General features: G+C 40.9%; 1 protein-coding gene across 1 annotated transcript; it reads left to right on the top strand.

Annotated features, from left to right (window-relative positions):
- Positions 1–8001: 8001 nt before the first annotated feature.
- Positions 8002–21656, top strand: si:ch211-112c15.8 (tumor necrosis factor receptor superfamily member 1A). Its single transcript, XM_050065005.1, has 9 exons — positions 8002–8096; positions 8200–8325; positions 10470–10601; positions 10749–10800; positions 11649–11845; positions 14727–14909; positions 15301–15338; positions 15614–15716; positions 20322–21656. The coding sequence occupies exons 1-9, from the start codon at positions 8009–8011 to the stop codon at positions 20672–20674; spliced, it is 1272 nt and encodes a 423-aa protein (XP_049920962.1). The 5' UTR covers positions 8002–8008; the 3' UTR covers positions 20675–21656.
- Positions 21657–23293: the final 1637 nt, after the last annotated feature.

Genomic DNA, 23293 nt, shown 5'->3' with positions numbered 1-23293 from the left:
AAGTGCCTGGCGCACCATGTCTGCGTTACATAGCAACGGTGACAGCGGAGTCCTGAGGGAACTATTTTTGTTGGCAGAAGACAAATAAAATGCTTAAATTATCTATTTTGTCCTCATTTTTCAACATTTCTTAATCAGCACTCGGCCTTGTGCCTACAACCGAATCACAGCCGTGACGATATCACAGTACAACATCACTCAATCACAGCCGTGACGATATCACAGTACAACATCACTCCCTCTCGTGTGATATTGCTTAATTAAATGGGGCCACATTTGTAAGGAACATGCATTTGTGGGATGAGCAGCAGAGCTGAGTATGTGGGTTGGGCCCATGAAAAATTTGCCAAATCTTCTCTGCCAATGCCAAACAGCTTTACCAAACACAAATTTCCTTACTTTTTCTGCTTAGTTTAGTAAATGATAAAATAAAGAAGGCCAGAACTAAAATCAAGATAATAAATGGACATTAAAATCAGTAAGACAGCAACACAAAAAGTCAGGATACGCTCTTTCCGCTAGAGGTATGTTTTAACGAGAGACTTATAAATGAAGCCAGAGACTCAGACAGCCGTATAGCCACGGGCAGGTCATTCCAGAGCCTTGGGGCCCTGATCGCAAAAGCTCTGTCCCCTTTGGTCTTCAGTCTGGGCTCTGGGACAAGCAGAGGACCTCTGCCCGAGGATCTTAAACTACGTGAAGGTTCATAAGGGACTAACAGCTAGGCCATGAAGAGCCTTAAAAGTAATTAATAAGATTAATCCTAAAACAAACAGGGAGCCAATGTAAAGAGGCTAAAACTGGTGTGATGTGGTCGTGCTTCTTGGTTTTAGTTTTAAGAACCTTGAGGGTGAAGTCATTGCAAGGTTTTTTGATTGAGACAGGAATAAAGGCTGTTGCAACAAGTAAGACGTGAAGAGATAAAAGCATGTATAATAGTTTCTGTATCTCAAAATATGAGAAGAATGTAGTGGTGACAGTAGGTTATTACAGAACTTAAATGCACCTGTATCCCCATCTAATGAGCCAAAATCCATTATGCAAACTCTATGGTAAATATTAATTTAATGATTTGCAGGTCTAAACCTGTTTTCACTCTTGTCCTTTAGGCTATTTAACTAGATAAGAGTCTTTTTTTTTTCTCAGGGGAACCTTGCCAATGAGGTGTCAGAGTCAGAGATGTTTTATTGCCAAGTAAAATTGCACTTACAAGGAATTTGACTTGGTGATGATTTGGTGCATAGCATTTACATACAAGGCAGAAATATAGACATAATGGAAAGTATAAGATAAAACGAAGAAAATTTACAATAGACAAAAATAGAAAAAAATTGTACATACCGTAAAACTACAATTATTATCCCAGACTAAAATGAGCTTAAATCACTGAATTTAACAGGCTTGTACACTGGACAGGCCTTTAATTCTTGTCACACAAAACTGTTGCTCAGCTAAGAGAGAAAATACAATCCAATACAATTGTTTATTTGAACCAGTATGAATATTACTTGTACAAAAGTTAGGCTTCAGATAATGCATCAATTATGAATAATTAAACTGATTTAGCTTTGACAGACAGCACATCAGAGAGAGACAGAGATACGGCACTTGAGGATTACGGCACCTGGCATACCGACACAACACCACTTTATCCTGTTAAAACAGTACTCACAACTTGGATTAATTTTTATGAGAAACCCTTTGGATAAATGCCTGTCTCCCTTTTTGAGACAGGCATTTATTTGTCAAAATGCGTAGCCACACTGGGCTAGTAAAAGGGACTGGGCTTTTAATTGAAGTTTTTTGGTATAAGAATACATAAATATACAAAATTATTAAAATTGGCCAGGTGACATAAATGTTCATGGTGTAATACAGGTACAGGTATCATAAAAACATTGTTAGAACAAATATGATAAAGTTAAAAAAAAATACAGGCAAAAGCATCGACCAAGAGCCCTTTTTCCAAAACCTAGACAGGGTTAGTTTTATAGCTGGGCTAAATTTGATGGAAAAGTGAGAGTTTATAAATCCCAAAGTTACAGATAACAATTGTGTCAACACATGGTTGAGATAAACCCTTATAGATGTTGTTTCAGCAGCCTTTCAACAACCACATTTCACTGTAAAAAGGGACTGGTGTCACACTGAAACTGTGTTAAAATGATAATTATATGTCAGCCAGTCGTCAGAATACCATGTTAGCGCTGTATGTTTCTGCAAACCACGGACATGATAAACTTCATATGAATCCTATCAACATTTCTGAAGTAACATAGTTCTGATTACATATATATGAGCTGAGTTTTCCATCGGGAAGAGGAGAGTAGAGATGGTGGATAGAGGGACACCTTGTTGAGACAGCTGTCAAGCAGCAGACCACTGTTTGAGACCAAAACTGTGTATTTTAACAAGAAGTCAGGACATCATCGGTCATGTTTGTGGCGACAAAACCACATATTTTTTTAATGAGATGTGAGGACATTTCCACCCATGTTTGTTTTGACCAGTCCAGGTATTTTTAACAAGATGGGACATTTCTAGCCATGACTGCTGGGACAAAGCCAAATATATTTAGTGAGAGGTCAGGACAATTTCACCTGTGTTTGTGGCAAAAGGATATTTCTAATGAGACATCGGGACATTTCCAGCCATATTTGTGACAAGCCAACTGGGTATTTTATGCCAAAACATGATGTTTCCTCATCTTGTCTAAGAAGTTTTTGTGCCTGAATCTAACCACACAATACCCACAGCGTTGTCACAACATAAAACTAAAACATAAAGAAACAAAGTTTTAACATATCTGCCACACATGAAACATATAAAAAATAACACACAAACTGTACAAATTTTACATATCCCTTGTTTGCAGAAACACATAATGCAAACATCTGGCATTTTTGATTTTGACAGTCTGTTACATATGTAGCTTAGACATCTAAGTATAGTCTGTGGTGGTGCTTGGCAGTATCAGATGCAACGATACATACAATATAATGTCCCATAGGTGCTCAATTGGATTTAGGTCAGGGGAACGAGAGGGCCAGTCAAAGGCATCAATGCCTTCGTTAACCAGGAACTGCCTACACACTCTGGCCACATGAGGCCGGGCATTGTCCTGCACCAGGAGGAACCCAGGGCCCACTGCACCAGTGTAAGGTCTGACAATCACTCCGAGGATTTCATCCTGGTACCTAACAGCAGTCAGGGGACCACTGGCTATGACAAAGATCTGTGTGACCCTCCAAGGAATATACTCCCCAGACCATCACTGACACACAGTATGGCATCTCCAGATTCTTTCACGCCTGTCACATGTGCTCAGTGTGAACCTGCTCTCATCTATGAAAAACAGATGAACGGGGCACCAATGGCGGAGCTGCAAATTCTAGTGTTCTCTGGCAAATGCCAATTGAGCTGCACGGTCTTGGGCTGTGAGCACAGGTCCCACTAGAGGATGTGAGGCCCTCATTCCACCCTCATGGAGCCTGTTTCTGACAGTTTGGTCAGAAACATGAACACCAGTAGCCTGCTGGAGGTCATTTTGTAGCGTTCTGGCAGTACTCCTGTTCCTCCTTCTTACAAAAGAGCAGATACCGGTCCTGCTGCTTGGTGGATGCCCTTCTACGGCCCTGTCTAGCTCTCCTTGTCTAATGGCCACGCTCTTGAGACTGTGCTGGGAGACACAGCAAGTCTGTCAAATCAAGATGTGCCATCGTGGAGGAGATGGACTACCTGTGCAACCTGATTGGGCTGCAGGTACCGCCTCATGCTACAAGGGCACTAGCAGAACACAAAACTAGAGAAGAATCAGTCAGGAGGGATAAGGAGAGAGAAACTGTCTGTGGCCACCACATGTAAAACCATTCCTTTTTGGGCGTTGGCTTATCTTTTGCCTCTCCATTGCACCTGTTGTTGCTTTCATTTGCACCAAAGGCGAAACTGATTCACAATCACTTTTGCTTCCTAAATGGACAGATTGATATCCCCGAAGCTTCACTGACTTGGTGTTATACTGTGACGTTGTGCATTATAGTGTGCCCACCCTCCCCTTACACCCACCACCACCTACGTACAAATGCTGTCTGTGGCTCATGAGTTGTTCTCTTGTATGTCACCAGTTCTTGTTTCTGAACCACATTATTATCACAAACATGCAGTGGAATCATAGGAAACAATCAGGCAGAGGAACTCACTAACGTTGCCTCGAACAGTTGTGTTACACTGTGTGTATGTGTGTGTGTGTGTGTGTGTGGAGGGGGTTACGTGATCTCACTATGTTTCCTGTTTCTCGCACCGCTTCTCTGAAGACTCCAAAGAACTGTCAGCTCTGACCCACATACATGCAAACACACAGGCTTCCTTTAACGCGTTCTTTGACTCACCTTAAGAGGAAATCTACTAATGGCTTTAAGTCAGAATGCCTCTTCTTCCTGCCGGTTAATTTAGTGGTGTTATCACTTGGTGATGACTATATTGTGATCATCTGACTTTTTTTTTTTTTTTTTTTTTTTTTGTCAAATGTGAGAAACCTTTCGTCTAAAGTTGGTCGTTGAACTCTGTCTCGGTCTGCTCTTCCAACATGGGCTTTGTTTTGGTAAGTTATTCAGATAAGATTTGGATTTGGATCATCTTAGCAGTTGTTTCAGGGATGATTTAGCTTCTGTGAGTACATTTTAGATCATCATCACTCATTGTTGCTGTAAGTGTTGCCACAGTAATGCTGTTAGCTTGAAAGTGACCAAACAAACACACATTATGTCTCAATGTGTCGGTCAAAGGGTGTTTCCATTTTAAATGCTTTTGTTTTTTAAGAGCCTGTCATTTGTACATTATTGGGTGACTGTGAATGACAGTATATAGAGTATATATGTGTAGTCTCACTGTTGTAGTATCAGTTGTTAAGAGTAAACACTGAGTTTAACATGTCGCTTCTTATCAGTTGCTGCAAAACACCAAGGTTGTATCATCGATGAGGAGAGTGATGAAGTTATCTGTACAAGAATGAAGTGAGGAAAGTCTCTTGATTATCAGAGCTGTCTTTGTCTAACCTCATACAGTGGCTTGATTATTACAGTTATTTACAGTATTATTTAATCTAATTATTCAATTAATCATTTGGTCTGTAGAATGGCAGCTAATAGTGAAAAATGCCGTCTTCAAAAGTCCTCCTTTATTCGATCAACAGTCCAGAGCCCAAAGATATTCAGTCATGAAACACAAACAGAAAATATCCACCTTTGAGAGACTGAATCCACAAAATATTTGGTGTTTTCGCGATGATCAAAATAGCTGTTGGTTAATTTTCTGTCAAGCAATTAGTCAAGGAATCAGCCAGTTGTTTCAGCTCTAAGATTTACATGCTTAGGTGAATCTGTGACCACAAGATAAAAGGTATTGGTAAGGTATAAATAAGGATACTTGTTTCACAATAATTTAAAGACAGTCCTTGGTAAAGCCAAACTCAGACCTTTTGTCACTTGCTAGTAGATTTAACTGTAAAAAAGTGCCCTTTTTACTGACAACTCCACTGTCTGTGAGACTCTGAAGATTTGAGGCCAATTTAAAGTTAATTTGAACTGTGAACAGCTTTGTCTCAAGGATACTATTTGGGGTAATTTTCTGTTCCCTGCCTCTGTCATTGACTCTGCACTCCAGCTGTGGGTGAGAAAAAATATGACTCATGTAAATGACCTCTTCAGAGAAGATAGTTTTTTCTTCATTCAAGAGACGGAACTTGGCATTCCCCTGTTTAAGTCAAGTCAAGTCAAATTTATTTGTATAGCACATTTCATATGACAAGCATAGCTCAATGTGCTTAAAACAAACACAACATACATATAAAAACAAACACATAACAGCAAGATTACACAGTACAAGAGCATGTAAAAACCTGATAACAACAAAAACACCAAACAGTTGTAATGGTATAGCTGGTTAAAACCACACGCACACATCTAGTTAAAAGCTTGTGAAAAGAGATGTGTTTTTAACCTGCGTTTAAAAGTGGAAATCGATGTAATGAACCTGAGGTGTTGTGGTAAAGAATTCCAAAGAATTGGACCATAGTGACTGAAAGCACCATGAGCTGATCTAGAGTGTATTCTTGGGATAGTGAGAAGGCTTCTACTTCCAGATCGCAGGAGTCTGTCTGGTGTGTACTCAGCCAGCATGTCCTTGATATAAGGTGGAGCTACACCATTCATAGCTTTAAAAACAATAAGCAAAATCTTAAAATCAATTCTTTGCTTCACAGGAAGCCAGTGACGAGAAATTAAGATGGGAGTGATGTGCTCATATTTTTTGGTCTTGGTTATTACTCTAGCTGCAGCATTCTGAACAAGTTGGAGCCTGTGAAGTGCCTGTTTTGTTATTCCTGCTAAAAGTGCATTACAATAATCCAGCCTGCTTGAAATAAAAGCGTGCACCAACTTTTCAGCGTCTGAGAGGGATATAAATGATCTAACTTTAGTTATGTTTCTAAGATGATAGAATGCAGTTTTGGATATGGAGGAAATATGCTTCTGGTCGCCCCCCCCTCATGGCACAATTGTTGAAAAACGCTCGCTAAAGTGCCCTCCTGGGAGCCAAAACGCGCGCTAAAGTGCCCTTTTTTTCTTTTTGCCCCTTGCCCTTCAAAAAGTCTGTGCACGCCACTGCACCTCCCACAGTTTGGTGAAGGAGCACTCAAACAGAAACTAAGCAATGTACTGCTGTGAAGGGGGCAGCAACAAAACATATTTCAGCCACCTAAAAAAAGTCCCACCTAATAAAAATAAATATCACTTTAAGTGTATGCTATATTGAGAATATTTTCACTGCTTTGCCGTTCCGTCAGATAGCGATATCTGACAGGGATATGATTCTGTTATATAAATCTCTTCAAAACCAGACTCCATTCAGAAAAACAGCAATTTAACAACGCTGAAGACAGGAGCTGCTGGTCTACCGCCGCCTCAGTCAGTTAGTTTGTTTGTGGTGATTGTGTGACTTTAGTGTTTAAATTTGTTACTTTGAATTCACCAAAGTCACACGATAACACAAATAAACTAACCGAATGAAGCAGTGATAGAGCAGCAGCTCCTGTGTTCAGTGAGCTAAAATGGATGTTTTTCTCAATGGAGTCTGGTGGCTTTAACAAGAGCATAGATGGGGAAGGTTAACAACCTCCCCATTGGACATGGTTGTCTGTTTTGAGGTAAAGGGATGAAAATATCCAAAATATAGCATACACTTTAGATGGCTAAAACATGTTTTGTTGCCGTCCCTGTCCACAGCAGTGTTTCACTTAGCTTCCATGGCGGCACTCCTGTCTGGTTCTCCAAACTGGGGCGTGCCCATCATCATCTACAGTAGGTAATACACTGACTATATACAAGTACCTCATACAACCCTACTTCAAAATGCATGTGATCCGGGCACCCACTGCTATATTGTTTGGACAGAGGTTTTTGGTACACTTTAAAAAGTATGTGGCACAGTTATTGATCCATTAATGATATTCAGAGTGGTCTCCAGTGACTTTAAGGTAACTCCTGACGAAGCTACAGTTACGGCCTTCACTACAGCGCTTACTCAACAACTGATTATACAGCACCATTTCATCTCAAACTCTAACAGCGATAGCATACTACTGAAGGCTCAACCAAAATGTATGATAATATCTGGTAACCTTTTCTGCTCTATTTTTAAAACTGGACAAATCACCATTATTGTGTATGGTATTACAATGAACTGTTTTTTTGTATCTATTCTTTTATCCTCCCATGATAGGATGTGTTTATGTGTGGGCCGGTTGTAAACCTGAAGACCTGCTTGATATCAAAAGTGCAGGAAAATGAAAAAAATGAAAGATGCCTGTTCAATGACCTGATGAGTTGTCATGTTTTCACTCCACCTGTTCTTTTGTACGGCAGCTGTAGTGTCAAAGTGTCAGTTGATTAGTGAGCATCTTCTCCTCCACGGCGATCTGACGCCTCATCTTTTGTTTCAGGTTTTCCCACTGATGCTCGCCCTCCTCTTCACCGGACAGAGTGACGCTGAGGCGACAAAAGATCTAGGGAGGAATTCATGTTATAAAATGTGCCCACCTGGTAAGTTGTAACGAGGAGCTGTAAGCATTGGCCTTATGTTGTCCGGTTACAGCGGATTCATCACACATGAACTCTCTCTCTCCTTTTCTGTGCTGTCTCCTAGGATATTATAAAGTTGGTGACTGTGATGGTCCAGTTGCAGTGCACAGATGTTCAATGTGCGGTGATAATACATTTACAGACAGTGACAACTTTTTAACAAAATGCCTGAGGTGTCGCTCATGTGACAGTAAGTATCTTGTTTAAATACCATTATAGGATGATAGCATGTGGGATATTGTGTACGCTTTTTGAGTTAAAAAGAAATTGAAATAGTAAGAAATATGGTAATGATAGCATAGGACACTGGGGGGGCAGTTCGTGGTTGAAACATAATTCAGAGTTGTAGGTTTAGGCTGTATATCTGAGATCAGAGACAGTGTTTGATGAAGGCAACATATGAATTCATACACTGATACCCTTTTCCACCAACGTGGAATGGGTTCCTTTCCAGTTTCCACACCAAGTATTGAACTGTTGAGAGCATTCAGACCAAAGATACATTGGTTCAAAACCCAAAAAGTTGGTTCTCAGCTGGAACCAGAAATAAACAGGTTTTTCTTGACCTGAAGTGCGAACTGTAATGACATGAGTGGGCGTGTCATATTCTACAGGTCAGAAAGTGTCTTACACGAAATAGTCTTCTACATCTTTTTATTAATATTTGGGCTGTGCTTGTTTTTTGGATAAAAATGATCTAATAACAGAACAGACCTGCCATCTTGCTACTGTTGTTTACTTCCGTGCGTAACGCCCTCCGCTGATAACACATCCTTGATTAACAATGGTTCGGCTCAAAACTGGTGGAGACACGTACTAGAAAGCGCCGAGGCTCCCAGGGTCCTGAACGGAACCAACTCAAGAACCAGAGCTTGCTTGGTGCGTAAGGGGTATGAGTGGCATTCCCATTTAAACTCAAGGTTGAATGGGATCTTGTCTTAAAAGTCAGTCATGTCCTGGAACAGGTTAGCATATTTTGAACTAGAATTTAAATAATTAGTTGTGTGCTGACTGAGGAAATATGAAAATTGATTAAAAAAAAACAACCTTTGTATCAAGAATTTTATTGTCCAACATGAAACCTGTGGACGCCTTGTCAGGACTGTGTCTTAAAGGAAGACTTCACCTATTATAAGGGCCATTTGTAAATCAATTAGTCATCCTGTGTTGCCTTGAATGAGTGGAGAAGACTTTTTTTTTCTCACGCCTCCACGGAAAACGGCAAACAACTGATTTATTGATTGACTGGGAGCCGTGGTTAACAACAACAAAACTATATCAAATCATCTGTTTACAGACTCTCACACAACTTGCGCAGTATAATCCACGTCTCACTGATCCAGTCGTATGCTCAGTGTTTCCCAAACACATGCATTCTTGCTAAAAACTATTAGTATTGGAGTCTGGCTTTGAAGAGAGCATAGATAAGTTTCACTTTCAGGTCAGTTTCAAATAGCTTTTAGTAGAAAAAATGCATGTTTGGGAAGTTCTTAAGCGGGATTTATAGTTGTGCCACAGACTCTACGTCATAGCCTACGCACATCGCCTACACCATTGTGAGCATTTATACTTGTATGGTGGTGTGTCTGTGTCACTCTGCAGTTACACCTCCAAGACACTAGTCGGTGACGGGGTTTCTGTGAAGTGCTGTAAAGTTTAGTTGATTCAAAACACACCCAAAACACACATTAAACATAGCTTAATAGAGACAACTCCCAACACAAGTACACAAATCAGCTTCACTATAACTCGCAGCATTCACAGACAAAGCACTTGTCTTTATCCGGACACATTTTCCCCACAAATACAACATGCTAACTGTACTAGCGCCAGCCTATTGCATTTTACATTGTATATATTAGCGTAATGACAAGCGGAGATTTCCCCTGCTCATATGAAGCCAGGATAAATTCTGAAGGCTAAATTAAACACGAGACTTAAAATCCTATTTAGGGGAGGCTTTACTGTCTTCACAATTTATTGTTTCTTATCTGTGAAATTAAAGTAAATAAAAGCTTTGTTTCCACTGAGGGAAATGGTTTCAGCAAATAGACAGGATGTCTGCGTCGCTGCGATGTGTAGTTACACTTCAGGGGAGGTGCATGTCCATGTCGACGCAGAGCCTATGCTGTAGGGTGTCGATTCAACACAGAAGTATAAATTCCTCCTAAGGATGTACTGCAGGAGTTGCATTTTTTGTGAAGGCATGCAAGAAAAACGAAGTCTTAAAGAATTCAAGGTAACGCAGCATGACTAACTGAGTTAGAAATGGTCAATCTGTGGGTAAAGTATTCCTTTTAAGCTGAGAAACATTGTGTTCTGATTTTTCCTCAGGTCATGAGGTGAAAATAAAAAACTGCACCTTTAATAGTAATGTGGTATGTGATTGTCAAGAGGGATACTACTATGAAGGCCTTTCCCGCAGCGAAAGGTATTGCCGGTCGTGCAACTGTAAAAACTGTAAAGGTAAGTGAAATCAAAGGGTTTTAAAGCCTTAAATTGGCGTTTACAGCTGCCATATTGATCCATAGTCTAGGTTAGTCATTGTAATAGAGACACTCAAAGGAAAGTCATGGAGTTCTTTGAATTCTCACAATCTCTCTTTTTCTTCAGCGCCTGCCGGTAATGATCCTGACTACAAAAGGAAATGCCAGCCTTGCCAAAGGTAGGCGACCTGACAATATGACGGATGTTTAGATCTTTTTTTGTGACGAAGAAGAGCGCAGAACTGCAACTTAAAATGGCGGCAGAAATCAGAGAAAAAATTTAATCAATTTATTTATCCAATCCTTTTATCTTTCTACTTTTCTTGGTTGCTACAGTTACCATTTTCTGTGGAATATTTTCTGTCATAATCTTTTTTGGATAATTTCATGACATATATTCTGTGTATAGTGTCTGGCGTAGTAGTAGACTCAGTATGTTTTTCATAGTATATTTTTTCAATTTTTTGGTGAAGAGGCTCTTCTGTCATCTGTCATCACCAAAACTATCTTGATCTTAAAATATATCTCCGTGATCAAATCAAGCATGTCAGAGTGAAGGAAGTTTAGAAGGCAGTGGGCATCTACTTATGATGAGAGGCTCATGCTTGTGACAACACGAGATATAAACTGAGCTGTAACGTTAGCTAACACAGTGGTGCTAGGTGAGCTAGCAGTACATGCACACTTACACTACAGCACCACAAGCCAAGTGCCATCTAGTTCCATTATGTTGCAGAGAAGGCAGACATCTCCACGGCCGATACCTCCAACACCCAGCACTCACACCAAAACAATCTAGACTGATAGATAGCACTACTGGAAAGAGGAAAAATATGTAGTTTTGATGTAGGAGTGAACTGTCCTTTTAAAGTCCAGTGTGAAAACAACAAGTAAAAGCAGTTTTGATGTTCATATGGGCACCTGGCTACTGTTTTAAGACTTAAAAAACAACAACTATCGTTTAATTTTTGGAAAAATGTGTTGTTAGAGTCCACTGTTGTTCATATTATGCTCTCCCTTTTTTCAGGAAGGAGTGTTTGGAGGTCCCAGAATGCAAGAGGAAATGTGCAGTGATTGCATTTACATATCCTACAAATTTATCTATGATTTCAACCACATCTACATTTGCATCTGCATCTGCATCTATATCTAAAGCTACATCTACAAGAACCACGTCTTCAAACAACACATCGGATCCTATTATGCATCGAATTCCACCTAACTGTAAGTGCTAAATCTGTGCTGTACTTCAACAAGTAAAATGACAGAATCACTCATTGGTATATGGTTTTATAGATTTATGACGCATATGGCATACGCGTCATAAATCTGATCCTTCCCCTTCTGAGTGCCCTTGGAATGCCTGCTCCTGGGCTCCAAGGTACACAATGATGTCCACGAGTCTTTTCAACACGTCCCTGTTCTTTCTCACCCGCTCGTTGAGTTGCTCCGTTGCTACTCGCAGGCCCTCGTTCAACTGATGGTCGTTCCGTGTGTTGCCAAATGTCTGCGGTTTTACCAGACAAAGTATGTGTGAAGAGGCACGCTCATGTTTGGTCGCCAAACATCGCCATAACCTGTCATGGTCCAGACTGGTGGAAAAAAGAAGACACGGCCAACAGAACAGTTTGCTCACCTTTGGGCAGCCAGCTAGCCATGTGTTTTTCTCGTACGTGCTAGATTGAAAATGAGGAACAAAACTCTTAGTAGTTTTTGTGATCGCAAGGTCTGGAGTTGGACGTCCTTTTGATATAATGTTCCTTTTTTCCACAAATGTCCTCAGAGAAAACAGCACCGAACGCAACAATTCAATTGAATTTATATTTTCACCCATGACAGTGATGGCAATGAGATACCAGCTAGCTAACCGAAAGTGTCAAGCGGCGTACTGCTAAAAATTAAAGCAAGCTAACTAGTATTGATGTGCATGTGTGTTTATAGATAAGCTGGTTCACAGCCAGCTTTTTTGCCATTCAAAATTCTTACGTTCAGTTAGGAGGCCTGCAGTGTGCGCCGCTTACTGTAACTACTCGGAATTACAGAGTGCATGTGCGAGGCAAGCTGACTGCCTGGCAGCATTGCCATTAGCAGAGTGGGATAGATATTGTCACATGTGTAACGTAGGGTAGTGGTTTGACACCAAAACAATATGAAAAACGAACATTTAAATGATTTTTATTAGAGGGCTTGGGCATGCGCCGCATTTATAGCTTATTATGACCGCTCGCCCATGACATATGCTCAAACTCACATTATGGATATTTTAGCAAGGTTAAAGGTGCTGTATGTAAGAATGTGGCCAAAACGGTTACTGCACTCAAATTCAAAATACTGCTGCGAGTCGTGTTTCCGCCCCCCCCTCCCCTACAGATTCAAGGTTGCTGGACAGCGGCACGCTGGAGACTGATTTGTTTGCCCACGGGCGGCTGCCGTGGCAGGGCCGCATTGCCGCGTCCTTGATCTTCGGTCTTCCAGCGGACCGTTCAAGCAAGTCCGGCTTCTCTGCTGCTAACGTTGCTGCCGGGATACAGCTGAGGAGGAGCCGGCTGCTAACGCTATGTACCGGGACACTGCTAATGCTGCTTGCCATGCTGCTGTAGCTCAGTCGTAACTGTAACTGATGCTGAGACTCTACTGACTGTGTGACTGGTAGACGGCGGTGGGTGGCGCAACAGGCCAAACACAAATTCAAAACATAAACATGATTTGCGGACTGTAAAAAAATTTTTTAAATGCGAATATTCTGGCTGTACTATTGTTGTCGGTGAAATCAGTATGTTATATTAACGTTATTCATAGTCATAGTCATAGTCATATTTATTAACTTTTCACCACAATTGTGGTATGGAGTACAAACAAGACAAAATACAAAATAAATGATGAACAGTCAGAATGAGTCATCACAGATCAAAGTAAACAAAAAAGAAAACCAAGCGTGCACTCAAGCACGGCCATACATTGTTTCATTTAAAAAGTGGCAAAACATTATTCAAGAAAGCACCCAGTTTACATATTGTTCTTAAATTATCAGTCTTCATTAAAGCTATACATTTGAACATAGATGGGCGGTTTAAAAAATATTTAGACAAGTACTTGTTTCTGTTCTCAGAGATGGTTAATTTTTTACATTCAAACAAAACATGATATTCATTTCCCAGGTGGCCGTCATTACACAGATTACACAACCTTACATTCCTTTCCAGAGCCTTGTATCTACCTGTTATTTTAGGAAGTCTATTATTAGAAGTTCGAAAATTACAGATGGCCTGACTGTACTTCTTGTTTTCACAAAGTAAATATTTTTCAAAATTAAAATCCTCTTTATTTCACAAAGTAAATATTTTTCAAAATTAAAATCCTCTTTAAATTCACAATATAAATCACATGAGGGCATACTCTGTAGTTCATAACGCCACTTCTGTACAAATCACCCTGCTAATCTTTGTTTCCTTTCCCATCACTAAACTCCCCCAATAACCAATAATTCTTTTTTTGATATCAACACATAAAGGGTATCTTCCAAGTTCGCCATAAACCATATTATTACAAGTGGACATTTTAACTTTCAAAATATACTTGAGGAATTTCAAGTGTAATTTCTCTAAGATGTCTACCTTTTCAAACCCCCATACCTCGCAAGCATATAGCATAACTGGCATCACCAGCCTATCAAAAAGCTCTAGTCTAATATCTATTGGTAAATCAAACTTCCTACATTTGCACAGTAAAGAAAACATAGCTCTTGAAGCCCGTTTATAGAAATCCTCAATAGCAAATTTGAAAGACCTGTTGTGGTTGAAAAGTATTCCTAAATATTTAAAACTATGTACAATTTCTAGCTCCTCGCCATTACAGAGGAACTGATACTTACATTCCTTAGTCTCTGTGACATATTAGGATGATTTTACGACTATTTGCTTTAGATTTCTTACATATAGCTCCTTTAACTGAACCTGGTTGATTCTGCTGTTACTGCACCATGTCTTTGTTGAATATTATTGAAGTTATGCTGCTGTTTGTTTCATTTTTTTGGACAGAAAAAGTATATGTATGCAGTGGATTGATGTCGAATGTTGAATGTTGACGTGTCTCTGTGTGTCCGCAGCAGCGAATGAAATGCCCTGGCTGATTCTCGTGGTGTTTCTGGTGACACTTCTGGTGACATTTCTAGTGTTGTCTTTGCTCCTGCTGCTCTGCGCCAAGAACCCATTCGGATTCCCAGACAGTTGTCTCTGCTGGAGAGAGAACAAAGATGTGGAGCCGCCTGTCGAGGACCCCAAATTCAACGGTAACCACTAGTGGAATGTATACAAGCACATTTACTCAAGTACATTTTTGACTTACTTGTACATACGTACTTTCATTTTATGCAACATATCCCTCCACTTTGCTATATTTCAGAGGCCCTTATTGTACTTTTTAGTTCCAAATATATTAATTTTTGTGTAGTTTGCATGAAGATCAGCAACAGACACTGCATGATTTCTTACACTATTTAAATATGTGTAAATTACTAAAGTTTAAGAGGCATTTATTGCCAAAGGAAGTGTTACTGGTATTACACAAAAAAAATGTTTTTTCACAGAAATTATAGTTTCTTTTTTTTATAAATGTGCTTTCTCGCCTGAACGTGTTGAAGCAGGAAGCTTACTGATCATATCTGCTTTCCTCCCAAACAGAACAAAGCCGTCATCAAGGCAGCGGCCTGAACATGCTGGTTTGTGCTCAGTTTCATGCATTTTGTGTTCTGTTTAGATTGAGATTGAGATCGAGATTGTAGCTGTACTGTAGGTGGACAGTCAGAGGGCCTTGTAAGAAGCAAACACACATAAAGGTCAATGACAGCAAAAAGGTCAAATGTTGATCACAATTTGTAGGTAAAAATGCTTTTAGAAAGACGCTTTTAGAAGAATTTCATCTGTCACTCTAACATTTAAGAGAGGTGACGGCAACAAAGATTTTTACTTCCTCTTTCTTGTGTGTCCTCCCAAGACATTAACCATATCTGAGGAAACTCCCATGATGACTCAAAGTCCAGCCACACCAGGAGATCCAGCCCACGTCACGCTTCCACTACCAGACACTGAACACGAAGGTAAGATTCAGTATGTGATGCCCAGCTACTGTGCGCAGCCTTGTTTGACAGTTTGACCACATATGACGAAGCGATTGATGTGATTAAAAGCTGCATTAGAGACTCCTTGGCTCTGATTTGTTGTTTTCACTCAGCCGCAGTTGATTTATGCAAATGTCATCAGAGGCACTACAAGGTGGCAGAGGAACGTGATTTATTTTCTCCAAAGATTATCTGTCTCATGTTGTTCTGTGAACAAGATTCAGAAAATATGACAAAAGGTATTTTTTAAAAGTTACCTACTATAGTAAAAGGCAGCTTAGAGGGGTTACGACCCATTCTGAATCAAGCTGTAATGAAATTGTCGCCTTCTCAGTGGAGCAGTTTCTGTACTGTGGTGAGATGTGAAGGCAGATTATCAAAGAGACATTTTGCCTCCTGAAAGTAAGAAACTACTTTCTCCACAACTGTAAAGAAACATGTGTAAACATGCTGCTTTGAAATAGAATCAAATCAAGACTCCAGGAGTGTTTATGAAACTGCATTTTTGAGGTGGTGAAAAGAAAGTAAAGAGAAACTGGTAATATGAGCGACAGAGAGGAACGCTGCCTGAAACATCACATTTAAAAAAAAAAGGGTAGCAGGAAGTGCAATAGATTAATTTCATCTAAGATCTCAGAAGCCTGTTCAGAAATAAGAGCTACAAAAGATATGTTATTAGCGAAAGTCACAATTAAGGCAAAAACCAGATCAAGAGTTTAAGCTGATCAACAGTGACAAGAAAACTGAGAAATGCAGATATAGTTGTATTAGGGGATGATACATTTAAATGTCTGGGGTCTTCAGTCTCTCAAATCTGTCTGCATACAAGCATACAAGCATCCACTCTGCTTAAGTGTCCCTGAGCAAGACACTATCTCCTTTACAGTTGATGGTTAGAGAACACTTTTAAAGACTTCAGATACGAATAATCACGCTCTAATATTGATGCTGGGATTTCTAGTTTGTTTTGGAGTTCCTGTCCCTTTTAGCAGCACTGCCCTCCATTTGCCCTGGTTTTATCAAAGAAATATCAGAGCTGTGGCGGCACGGCGGTGCAGTGGTTAGCATTATTGCTTCACAGCAAGAGGGTTCCTGGTTTGAACCTGAGGTTGGGGGTTCTAACCTGGGGTGGGGGAGCCCTTATGTGCGGAGTTTGCATGTTCTCCCTGTGTCAGCGTGGGTTTTTCTCCGGGTACTCCAGCTTCCTCCCACAGTCCAATGAAATGCAGGTTAATTGGTGACTCTAAATTGCCTGTAGGTGTGAATGTGAGTGTGAATGGTCGTGTGATAGTCGCTTGAATAACACCAAACGTCTGGCTAGTAAGGTAACAAGGGCTGTAAAAGTTTCCTCATGGGAAGAGAGTGGTCCTGTTGGTGGGTGGATAGCATTAGGTTTAACAGATTTTCCAGTAACCCTTGACAGTGAGCTAAAGATTTTCTTCCATTGGTCTGTAATGCAGGACACGACCACAACATGTGTACGTGATTCGCCGTTGCTTGTGGGATTCACATCTTAATAGATCCTAGAGGGCCTAACCTTTGTGAAATTAGTGCGGTGTACTGTTTTTCACTGGATCAGTCCATGTTTTGCACATATAGTTGATTTGTGTACTTTATCAAGGACACCCTCCCAGAGTTCCTCAGGAACCTCCACGCCTAGATCCACTTCCCAAAGTGTTTTAATAGAGTTTAAAGAGACAAGCTGTAAGGAATGAATTTGAGAATATATGGATATAAGGGGACGGCATGGTGGTGTGGTTTGATCCTGGGTGTGGGAGCCCCTCTGTGTGGAGTTTGCATGTTCTCCCCGTGTCAGCGTGGGTTTTCTCCGGGTACTCCAGCTTCCTCCCACAGTCCAATGACATGCAGATTGGGGATAAAATTGCCCGTAGGTTTGAATGTGAGTGTGAATGGTTGTCTGTCTCTATGTGTCAGCCATGCGATAGTCTGGCGACCTGTCCAGGGTGTACCCCGCCTCTCGCCCAATGTCAGCTGGGATAGGCTCCAGCCCCCCCACGACCCTCAAGAGGATAAGCGGTTAGAAAATGGATGGATGGATGGATAGATATAAGGGAAATTTTAAAATCAACTCTAAAACTAACAAGCAGCCAGTGCAAAGAAGACAGGAAAGGTGTGATGTGTTTTCGTTTTCTGGCAGCAAAATCCTGGAGGCGGCATTTTGGATTGATTGTGAGACTTTTTATCGCAGAGAAAGGGTAGTTGTAGTAATTTAAGCTTGAATGACTGTTTGGGGGTTTTCAGTCGACAGAAAAGGCTTCATTTTAGAGATTTTCCTAAGTTGAAAAAAGCACGACTGTATGATAGATTTGATGTGGCTGTTCAAAGCGGGGCTGCTGTTGAATAACACACAGAGATTTTGTTGCTGCCGAGTAATAAGATGGGAGTAAAGTATGTTGAAGTGTTGCCTCACACAAAGTCCACATTGAGAGGAAAGGGTTTATAATGTTTTTCACATGCAGCTTCTTCAGCGCATTAAGCTGCCAATACATCACAGCACATCGTGCCACTCATGCCAAACGCTCTTGTGATGAAAAATACGTAGAAAATGTCACAGTGACACTTTCTCTCATCTGATTACTGATGTGGTGTACTATCTTCGGCTGCAGCGCTCTCACACTTACAGCGGCAGCCTTTTCATCTCTGCTTGTTTAGCACGCTATTTATCATTGATCAGCCATGTGGCCCACAGAGTGGAGGTGGAAACTGGGAAACAGGACGCCCTCACTTTTTCGCAACAGTCAGCAATTCAGTGCTTGGGGAAATGGCAAATCAGATAGCGAGTGCATGTCACTTGAATGATTTGCATCCTTGAACATCATGTTTTAAGTCCTTTGGTAACATCCACACATGTTACACACACAGTATTTATGGTAATATGGAGTGTGGAAGGTTGATGAAGCTACGCAGATTTTCCACTGCATTTAATTTGCTCATTCTCACAGTCTATAAGACTTGAGTAGTTGACTTTATTTAAAGCAAATTACAGTAGATCAATGCTGTTTAAGTTTAAGTTGTAATTCACTTATTGCTTAAAACAGCCCTGTGTTGTCAACGTTTAAAAAAAGATACAACTGCATTTCCTGTCATTTATGATGTCATGTTTTTCTGTCATGCATTTGTGGCTGAGCTGAAACCCCCCTGTGTTCGAAGTACAGTTGACACTGGGGTGAGGATTACGTCTTCTGTTGCCTTTTAGAAGGTTGTTTTTTTTCACCTGTGTGATTTACTGTTGGTTTCCCTGTTTAAAACCCCCCACAAAAAAACATTAAAGGATAAGGGTGTCATTATTTTATATTTCCTTAATGTCAACATGTGTTTGAGTCCATTTCTCAATACTTTTCCACCTTGACTTTAGCACTCAGATTGATGCCCAGCAGTTCCTACACAATATGTAATTCTTTGAGGAACAGTTCACCCCAAAATCAAAAAATCATGGACCTAGATGGCACTCAGCTTGTGGTGCTCAAAGCACCAACAAATATATTTGAAAAACTCAACAGCAATGTCTCTTTCAAGAAATCATGACCTGGTTACTACCTGAGCAGTTTCATGTATGAACTATGTTTCTACTGACCAACATCTGCCAGCTGTATCACTGTGCAGAGGGAAGCGGGCATCTACTGCTAACTCACCTAGCCCCACTGAGCTAGCTAATGTTACAGCTCTGCCAAGGAGGATGCCATTAATGCTTACATCTCACGCTGTCGTGATCACGAGCCTCTCATCCATGAATAGATGCATGCTTCCACCCTTGGCGGATGTAGTTTGGTAGAAAGAATCTAGTTTCTACATGTACCTGCTCACAACAAGGTCAGTTGTGAATACCTGGGTCATGATTTCTGGAAAGGGACATCACTGTACAGCTTTTCATATGTTTATTTTTTCAGTGCTTTGGGCACCACAAGCTGAGTGCCATCTAGTTCCATTATATTGGAATAACGACAGTCATCTGTACAGACGATATCTCCAACGCTTGACTACTCACACCAAAACAATCTAGACTGATAAACAGCACTACAGGTAAGAGGAAAATATATATATTTGATTTAAGGTGAACTGTCCCTTTAAAAAAACTGCTTCACAAGATATGTTATTTTTTCAAAGGCTCAGTAATTTCCTAAAATAGCTCTGTACTGTGGTTTTTAGCAAACGTCACTCAAACAGGAGGAACTGGAGATAATGAATAAGTGAACAATGACTAATGAAGAAACATGTCACCCAGTGCAACACTGTGGCTGTTCCTAATAAACTGCATCAGCCTTTGGCCATACATACAATAGCTGTTGGTAGAATCAGTGTATTGTTTGTTTTGACCTTTTTGTTTGTTGACAATAGGAAAAATAGAGAATATCACCAAACGTATCTTTTAAGAGCACCTTAAGCTTTTCATGTCTTTGATTGTATTCAGTGCAGGGCTGATCTCCTGACATCAACCTAAATGTCTCTGCGCAGTTTCTGTATCTTGGTGACCTTTAGTTGGTTTACAGTTGGGTAAACTCTCACAGCTGACCTTTATCCACAGCAGAGTTTTCGGTTTGATTGTCTTTGATTCTCTTCTTCCAGCCACCAGACAAGATGAACCATCAGAGCACTGGCCGGCCATCGTCCTCTACGCAATAATCAAGGAGGTGCCCTTGCGCAGGTGGAAGGAATTCTTACGTCTGCTCTCGGTGACTGATCAGGAGCTGGAGCGGGCAGAGTTGGAGGCCAGTTTTTGCTTGGGCTCAATGGAAAGGCAGTACCAGATGCTGAGGCTGTGGAGCCAGCGCCCCTCTGTGAGCCTGGATGACGTCTTTTCAGCATTGCACTACATGGATTTATCAGGCTGTGCCCAGCTGCTGCAGGAAAGCCTGGAGAAGCTGCAGTGGAGGCCTGAACTGAAGCAAGGTGTCAGTGCGGCAATGCAGGACACCTGAGGCTGCACCCGAGGACACAAGCAGCATACTGTCATACAGTTAGAGACATCAGTGCTTCAACTGTGGATGCCAGTGCCTGGAAAAGATGTTATTGACTGTAGCTACTTGATGGTACAACCACAGAAAACTGCAGTAATGTCACAAATGACTCATACTGAGTAATGCAGATGTAGGCTATAGTGTAATGTACAGAAAGGTTACACGTGAGAGGAAAAACCCAAATAAAGGAGCGGAGAAACCTAACAAAAACGCTGGCTACGGGGATATTTTGCTGGCATGGTTTTGGTATACTTGTCCCCTTAAGGCGCAGACACACCAAACTGGCATCAAAGTGATGACAAAGGCCAACTGTTGCCTCGCTTCACATCGCCTGTGTCTCGGCCAAAAAGTTGCAACTGAACACACTGCAAAGACTACAGCCAACAGCCAACTAGCACATTTGATCTGCGCCTGCGTGAAATAACTCTCCTAACCAACAGGTGGCTGTGGTCTGTATTCATCATTCAAAAAGAGAAACTGAAATACCGACAGGACGGACTCAAGATGCTAACTAACTAGTTAGCAGGAGAACAAAGGACTTTTTAACAATAACAACTATGAACAGTTTCTTCTAAAGAGCTAAGTGGTTATTAACATAGCCCTACCTAATATAACAAGTTTGTTTTGATCTCAGGACCTCTCAACTTTAGTCATTTGTTTACTTTCCTCACTTCCGTTTCTCTACTTGTGTACTGAACTGAACTGCTCCGCTGGCTCTGAATTGGCTGAAAAAAAGTGACAAGAGCCAATGAGAGCTGTGGGTCACACTGCAAATAACTAGGGTGACAGACTATCACCGACGGCCCGAAATTGAACGATGGCTGACCGTCAGCCACCAACATCAAACCACCAAATGAGTGAAAATCCTTTGGAATTAAGGTGATCATCCCTCAAGTAGAGTTCTAGAGACTTGAATGACAAGAATCAATGCCAAAGCACACTGAAGCTGTTCAACACCTTACTAAGACGATTCTGTTTTTTCCTTAAACGTGTCATTACAGGGCACTGTAGAGATCCTGATTGGCCTAACTACAATTGGGATATTTCCTCTTTTCCTACTTCCTTTAATGCGCTCCAGATGAGTGTATAATGTTTGAGCTTGTTGAGCTTTATTTTACCTCTGACATGTGTAATGTGGAATGTATTGTACATATAGAAAATAATGGATTTGTTGCGGTGCAGTCAGCAGAACTGGAGAAATGGCTCCCTCTAATGCATGTGACAACAACAGTAGCATTTGTTAAAATGGTAAATGGACTGTATTTTTGTAGCGCCTTTCTACCTTACCTGACAAAGCGCTTTGCAGTACACCTCTCATTCAGACACTGATGGTGGAAGAGCTGCCATGAAAGGTGCTGGCCATTTGGGCTTCAGTGTCTTGCTCAAGGACACTTTGACATGTGGACAAGAGGAGCCAGAGATCGAACTGCCAACCTTGTTATTAAAGGACAACATGCTCTACCTCCTGAGCCACAATCCCCCACGTAAAGAACATCAGCTTGCAGAACTCTAGTAATCGAGGTCGAGATTTTTTTTAAGAATTAAGGGAAATCCCCCTCCATGAGCTGTACTGTCACACCGCTTAACCTCCAGATTCTCATGTGCCGCCTTTTAAAGGCCAACAGTTGAGGGCTGTGGTTTTACAGCAGAATGCTGAAATTTAAATGTGCGTTGATCCATTATTGTGTAGGTGTGATCAGGGAGCCGTGAAAAGGAAGAAAAACTTCCTTATTTGAATCCTAAAGAGGAAGATAGTTTTATACCTCAGGAAACCGGTGCTTGTTTTGTTCTTTTCTTCTTTTTTTTTTGCATTTAACTAGTCAAAGTAAAGACTCTTCATCAGTTTGATAATTTAAACTGTGTGAACATGTTAGTTTGCATCTGTGATGTTTGAGCCGCATGTCTGACATCGCCTTCATCTCCTTTTGAGAATGAAAGTCTGGTGTTACAACTCAGCCACTCATTCTTCCTGCGCACCCTCGTGAGGGAAGAAAACCGAAATCCCCAAAGGACGTCAGATTTTCAGTTTCCTGCAAGTAAATGGTGTCAAGGTGCAGTTGGCTGGGTTTTTCCTCGCCACACATATTCCATCCAAACAGATGGTTTCCTGTTGTGGGGTTGGGGTATCTCACTTTGAGAGATTTTGTGTGTCAATTCAGTTCCTGACAGTAAAGGACTTGGACTTTCCGGTAAATGGAGTTCATTAATAAATGTTAAACATGAATCTAGGTCTGTGGTTTGTGGTGCTGGGCCTTGAGATGTGTGTGTGTATGTATATATTTATAATTATTTTTCATTTGTAACATTTTGTATATTTTAATACAAAGTTCAATGAGTGGATTATTATGCTGACACTGCCAGGGGTAGGAACACAATGTCTTCCTTTAGTGTCGTTACACAGAATGCCCTCAATAAAAGTTGTGGCCACAAGGTGGGAGTGTTGCCTGAGTGTTTGAACAGCGGCAGCTGGTGTGCACTTCTGAGCACAGGATCCCATACAAAGAAGATGTAGGCAGGGTGCTTCAGTGGCTTTTATTCTTGGGGTGGATTAGACCAATCTCATGAATTGCAAATTCTGCT

This window comes from Epinephelus moara, chromosome 16 (genome assembly GCF_006386435.1).
Source record: "Epinephelus moara isolate mb chromosome 16, YSFRI_EMoa_1.0, whole genome shotgun sequence".
Lineage (NCBI taxonomy): Eukaryota > Metazoa > Chordata > Actinopteri > Perciformes > Serranidae > Epinephelus > Epinephelus moara.
Note: the sequence above shows the minus strand (reverse complement) of the source record. Positions and strands in the feature narration are given on the sequence as shown.

What these genes read in the sequence shown, in the direction of transcription:
- si:ch211-112c15.8 (XM_050065005.1), top strand. Translation starts at nt 8,009, where the DNA reads ATGCTCGCCCTCCTCTTCACCGGACAGAGTGACGCTGAGGCGACAAAA. An exon ending in TTATAAAATGTGCCCACCTG is followed by an intron (nt 8,097 to 8,199) that starts GTAAGTTGTAAC and finishes GCTGTCTCCTAG; the next exon opens with GATATTATAAAGTTGGTGAC. An exon ending in AAATGCCAGCCTTGCCAAAG is followed by an intron (nt 10,801 to 11,648) that starts GTAGGCGACCTG and finishes CCCTTTTTTCAG; the next exon opens with GAAGGAGTGTTTGGAGGTCC.